Source organism: Cariama cristata, unplaced genomic scaffold (genome assembly GCF_000690535.1).
Source record: "Cariama cristata isolate BGI_N322 unplaced genomic scaffold, ASM69053v1 Scaffold44719, whole genome shotgun sequence".
Lineage (NCBI taxonomy): Eukaryota > Metazoa > Chordata > Aves > Cariamiformes > Cariamidae > Cariama > Cariama cristata.
In genome coordinates, this window is record NW_009636023.1 from 1 (window position 1) to 6,534 (window position 6,534).

At 42.9% G+C, this 6,534-nt stretch overlaps 1 protein-coding gene across 1 annotated transcript; it reads right to left on the reverse strand.

The window, feature by feature from the left end:
• Window positions 1-2,217: 2,217 nt before the first annotated feature.
• SNRPC (small nuclear ribonucleoprotein polypeptide C) lies at window positions 2,218-6,356 on the reverse strand (the record flags this gene model as incomplete). The annotated part of the gene is made up of 5 exons (XM_009707758.1): window positions 2,218-2,342; window positions 3,556-3,660; window positions 4,271-4,360; window positions 5,759-5,867; window positions 6,314-6,356. Coding segments are annotated over 5 exons (472 nt in total), but the record flags the coding sequence as incomplete, so codon positions are not given.
• Between the last annotated feature and the right edge of the window lie 178 nt (window positions 6,357-6,534).

Here is a 6,534-nt window from a genome sequence, read left to right on the forward strand (position 1 = left end):
GTAGCAGCGGGTTGAGGCAGCTCCTAATTACCTGCTTTTACCGCTATTAAAACGTTGGTTATTCACCCTCTTGGAGCTGCAGGCGAAAATCCACGAGACACAAACCAGCTTGGTCTCACACCTTCTCTTTGTAGAGCTCCCTTCCTAAGACCATCCCAGCTCAGCCAAAAAAAAGGGTTGTATTTTTTTAAAAAAGGCGCTCACGCTACAAAAATAAAACCTGAAATATTAACCAACGGAACCAGTGAGGCTGCTTGAATGAAAAAAAGTCATCTACTTACTTTATGTTTGCATTGTAACTCTTTGCTGGATGACAACCACCAGACCACAGCACAGGCTGTGCCAGATTTCAGCCGGGATTACAAGGGAGTGTTTTGTTTTCAAGGCTGGGCTCAGCAAAGGCAGCCCCACGCACAGGGTTAGGCTGTTCTGCACACAGGGCGCAGCCCCCCGAGCCTCACACTGACCACTCTCGCCTTCAGCAGCTCCACGACAAGAAAACCACCTGCTTTGTACTTTACTGAGTACATTCTGTTTTAATCTGACAGTAGGTGGGGAGGAACTCGTGGCATACAAGCCTTGAACTTTTATCGAAGCCCAGTGCTGATCATCACCAGTTCCCGCCTATTTTTTTCCCCAGGAGAAAGTCATTAATATGCATTGATGATGTGTATTGTATGTTTGATGTAAAAGCAACCCAGCTTCAATGCAAAGCTGAAAAACGCTCAGATTATTGATCAGGAAGACACATTCACCTTCCAAGATATGCACTGGTACAAACATCCCAGCTCCTTGCAACCTACACGGTGTCTGACGTGGGAGATGAAGCTGCACTATGATCCTTCTGCTGTCAGACACAGGAAACTCAAGAGCAGCAAGATCCCCCGTATCAGGGCTGCAGCACCTCACTGCTGGTCCAGCCCGAGTGCCGTGAGCTCCAGAAGTCTACCCCAGTACGGTTTATTGTAGAAACATCCTCCAAATTTTGCCTCATGCCAATGTGTGTTGAACACAGCAATTAAATATTTGATGCCTCAACTACACCACGTTCTTTACAGGAGACTGTTGAAAGCACACGAACTTCTAAAAATATAACCTCCTCTAAATGATTGGACTGTCCTGTCCCATAGCAGAGCACAACTTGGAAAAGGAGCCCTCGCAGTTCTGCTAACCACACACTTTCTTGCAAGATGCAAATCACTCCCACATTTTCATATGAGATGCAAATGTGTCAAGAATGAGTTGGACAGCTCTGTAGACTGAAATGGATGACAACCAACATGCACAGAACAGCCGGTTATGCAAACAGAACAAATTCTTTTAATTCAATTGGAATGGGGCACCTGCATTATGTACAGCTCACCAAAAGCAAAATCCTTTTAATAAACTAAAGGGCCTGGGACATGTCTTCAACAACACATCCCTTTAGGCTAAGAAGGGAACTGAGCATTAATAACCACTGACTCAACAACTCCAGTAACATCATTAAATGTGTCCACACAAACGCCCCAGTAGCAATACAAAAGTAGAAATGATTGGCGGCATCAAAACAGTTACTGTAAGAAGTAGCCTTTTAACAGCATCTCTTTGCTTCCCTCAGTGGAGAATCAACATTTTATTAAATTCACCCTATTTTGTGCTAGTAAAGTCACTTAATGTTGCAGTCTCCCCTGTCAGAGATATCACTGCAGTCTTTTCTAATGTCACTTTTTTTTTTTTATTAAAAACAAGCATACTTGTTTTGAAACAAGAATTCAAAATGCAGATAGTAATACATCTCTTGAGGGGTATGACATGAAAAAGAGAGACTACTTAAGGACTAAGGAGGGGGAAAAGAAAAAAAAAAAAAGAAAAATTCTATGCAAGATAGGTAGAGAGGGAACAAAGAAAACCGACATCTCTTTCTGCCAAGCAGAAAAACCACACACAGAGTAAGGCTCACATTCTCCATATGTAAACCAGCATCAATGTTTTATTGTTGTGTTTTACGATTCAATGGAGGGGAAAAAAACAAACAAACAAGCCACCAAAAAACCCAGACCACGTACAAAAGCATCAGTCCAGTGTGCACCTAGGCCAAACCGTCTGCAATCTGAAGCGACGGCAGATCTCCTCTACACACTGTTTTAATACAAAATTCTAGGGACATAGGTCTATGGTATTTTATCATATGGAAGATCGTAATATGAAAAAAAAAAGGTAGCTCCATTTCCACCTTTATCTGTCTGGACGGGTCATTCCCGGCCTGGTTGGCACCATCATGGGTCTGGAGGGTGGTCTCATCATTGGGGGCCCTGGCATCATGGGCATGTGTCCTCCCATCGGTGGCCTCATCCCTGGAGCTACAAGGGGAAAGAGAGGACGTTAGAGAAGAGCTCTCAGGAGTAGCAACTACCGAGACACATCAATACAGTGTGCAGGTTCTCTCCCCCACCCTCCAGGGAACTTTCATTTACCAAGTTCCTAGGTTATACACCCACTTTTGAAAATATTCACTGATAAATTATTTTCAACCACTCAAAAGAGACACTACTTTAATTATCGAATTCCAAAGTTCATTTGGAGAAAAGTGCTGCAAAATGCTCCAGTGTGTTCAAAACAAAACAAAAAGACTGGTGTACTTCTTACAGCTGGGTAACAGCATTACCAAAGAAAAGCAGATGCTCTACTAAAAAGCACTGAAATAATGGTTTCTATCCAACTTCTCCATTTATTTTCAGGCAGCCACTACACTGCTTAATATTGCAGATTATGTACGTATTTTGGGCCCTTAGAAAACACTTAAAGAACAGTTTCTACCAGCAAGACAATAATTGCAAAGACACTTCACTACTTTTAGTGCATATATGTGTACTCCTTTAGATTTATTCCAGTAACTGCCTCAATAAGACATCCTCTGAGAATTCTTCAAATGCCAGTAAGCTCAAAAGTGGAATGGATCAAAGACATTTTAGTTCGCCTTTAGAGTTCTGAAAAAAACTTTAAGGCATGTCGTTTCTCTGGAGCACATTATCTTGAGACATATTAAACAATAAAATTCATTTCGTGCTGAAATGTACCCCTTGTGCAAAAAACGTAAGCACTACAAACACAGAATTCCTAAACAATTATAGATCATACTGCTAAGACTAGAGGTAGGAAAGCTACAATTTACCAGAGCGCTAATGTACAGAGTACGTTATAACAGTAACTCTCAACGAGTACTAAAGGAATACTAATTAGCAGTTGTAAGACTGTTTTATGTCTCACCGCGTGGAGGATTCTGGATTAGCAAACGTGCATACACAGTATATGCAAAGTGAAATACTTCCACAGCTTGACACTTGGGGCTGTCCACCCATGCTATGCCTAATATGATGTCTGAAGTGATGCAACCTATAAACTAGACTGCATCACTACAGCTAGCATCCAAGGACTGCAGTTGCTTCACATTTTCTGCTGAGCTCCTTTCACAACTCTCTGTTGCCCAGCAAGACAGAAAATATAACCCAAACATCCTGCAAACCAGACCACACAGTACTGCAGTTACAGAGATTTACCCGTTTCCAGACTTACCAGGTCCAACCGGCATCATTCCTGGTGGGGGTGGGCCCATCATTGGCATCATTGGTGGTCCACCCATGTGAGGGGCCGGCATCATGCCAGGCCGTGGAGGGCCAGCTGAACACATATACAGATTGGTTACATGGCTGCTTTCACATTCGTCAACAACGTGCAATGCAAAGTTACTATTAAACTTTACAGGACATTTTAGTAATTAAGGTGTCTTAGATTGTTTTGTAACTGCCTGCCACTTTCAACTCTGACTTCAGGTGCCAAAGAAGCATATGCTAGCTATTATTTCCAACTTTGCATACCTAAATGCAGATGACTACCACTTCCCATAGCAGGACTCTAAGCAGAAAGGGATCTCAGCTGTTTGCCAGCTGAAGTGCAAAAGGAGGTTATCAATCCTGTTCTATTTAAAAAAAAAAAACAACCATCATGCTGAAAGTTTTAATGAAGCTATCTACACGGCAGCTACCAAGTAATAAGGAGGCACACATTTCTAATAATGTAGTCAACATTACTAAAATAATACAAACTAAAGATTAAGACGGTTGCTGTAGCACTCTTACAAAGCATTCTCTTACATTTTGGCATTCACAAGCTCAAAATGTCTTAGCTTGATTTCAAGCTAAAAAGGACTTGGCTTTGCAAGTCCAGGAAACATGCAACACAGCTGAAGAGGGCCGCCATTCCAGTCAAAAACTGCCCAGTTCAGACTTACGGATGCTGGGAGGAGGTGGTATCATGGCTCCTGCGGGAGGTGGTGCTGAGAACGGTGTAGGTGGGATTTTCCCTTGCTGAAATGCAGCCGCTACATTGGGGGGGAAAAGAAAAAAAAAAAGGAAAGAAAGAATCCCAGGAGAAAAACCAGTTACTAGGCTGAGGAAGCTCCTGCATCAATCTTCCTTCTCATGCCACGCGGTCAGAGCATACTTCGTGTCATGCTGCGTGCTCAGTTGTTCTAACTCTGGAACAAATCCCTGGTTTATGCTGCTTGTCATGGCGGAATCACCTGATATTCTTGAAGACAATTATTAAAGTAATTACTCCAGCTCAGACTAGAGAGCTCCTTGATGAGTTTCACACACCTAACAGGAAGGCGGACGGTAGAGAAAATACATCACGTGATTTGCAGCTGCAACTTTCAACCGGAATCATTATGTAAAGACATGCTGTCTTGAAAATGATAATAAGGCAATGACTGAGGTAGGCAACAAAAAGCATTAAAAACATCTTATGTGAAAGGGAAGAGAAGAAATTCAAAAGACTGGAATCGACTACAAGGAAGGCAAAAGATGTGAAAGCTGGAAGCATCACGAAGAAAACGGACACAATGAAATGGAACGAGGCTGCAACAGGGGAAGTCCAGATTGGACATTAGGAAAAAGCTCTTCGCTGAGAGGGTGGCCGGTCACTGGAACAGGCTCTCCAGGGAAGTGGTCCCGGCACCAAGCCTGCCAGAGTTCACAGAGCGTCTGGACAACGCTCTTAGTCATATGGTTTAGTTTTTGGTAGTCCTGCGAGGAGCAGGGAGTTGGACTCAATGATCCCTATGGGTCCCTTCCAACTTCAGATATCCTATGATTCTATGATCTAAAGACAAATGCCAGATTGTGGCAACTTTATTCCTTTTCACAGAAAAAAGAACCATTATTCAAGGGACAAGTGGGAGGAAAAGAACCCTGTAAACTGACAGAGAAAACATTTCACACTTTGTCCAAGTCTTTAATAGCAAGAGAGGAAGAAGATCAATATCCCTAGGGAACTGAAGGCAAGAAACTACAGCATTTAAAAAAAAATGCAAAAATCCATACATTTTAATATCCATTTTCCTATCTTTTGGATTTCTTAGTCACGTTTTTTACATAAATCTGCTACTATCAAAAAGCAAAAATGCATTATGTAACCTTGTACAACGTTACTAGCAGTGCTAAAGGTGCTGGTAACTACAACCCTCTCAACCGCCATAAAGCAATGCCTGCTTGCAAAGACCCCTTGGGCAGAGCCCTCAGTCTCTTATGTGGAAGCCCACACTCCCACAGGCTCAAGATGCAAATTCCAAGCAAAGTTTTTGCTCACAATTCACAGAGCAAAGACTCCCAGGGAAGTGAGGAAGAACGAACATGGAAGAACGGAAGAAAAGCAGCTAGAGGAAAGACAGGGGAAGTAATGGAAAAGCAATCCAGGGTCACAGAAGGATTGGCCTTACTTGTTTTGTCAATCAGGCTCTGAGCTTGTTCCTCCATCCATTTTTGATAGTAGTCTTTCACATTCTCTTTGTGTTTTCGGCCACTGCAGTGGGTTTTTCTCACGGAGGGCTGAGAAAGATCGCGTAAACCCAAAGCTTACATAATATCACATAAACCCAAAGTTTATTGGGAACTGTTGTATAACTTTAAACGTACACTATTTAGCAGTATAAAATAGGTTGGTTTCTATGCCCGGTCAGAGGACAGCTGACGTGCAAAACCTTTATGTATAAACTATAAGCGTTGAGACTCCAGTTTAAGTAAAAGAGGTTGACCTAACACCCAGCCAGCTGTCTCCTACTAACTCCCTGCAACACTTGTAGGCTGGCACAAGTGTCGGCTGCCCTCGACTGTTGAACGCTCACGACACTAGATGTTCTCGTTCTTTTTTGCAAAGTAGGAGCAGACAAGTAAGTACACCATAATATTTCAAGTAACCTGGTTTTAGCCTATGTAAGTTTTATTTTAATGCTCTTGATACAACACAGAAATCAAAGCAGAAGATTTATACTTACTGAGTCATGGGTGAGGTATGTGTCACAGTAATCACAATAAAATCTGAAGAGGGAAAGCTTTCGTTATTAAGAAATCATTTTGCGTTGTGAGCGGTAAAACAAAACCCCTCACAACAGCTCCACGGCTGCGCCCAGGGGCGGCTGGAGGAAGAGGCGCTGCACGAACCCGCCGCCCAGGGCTCGGCCTGCCAGCGCCCCAGGACACCCCGCGCCCCCTCCTC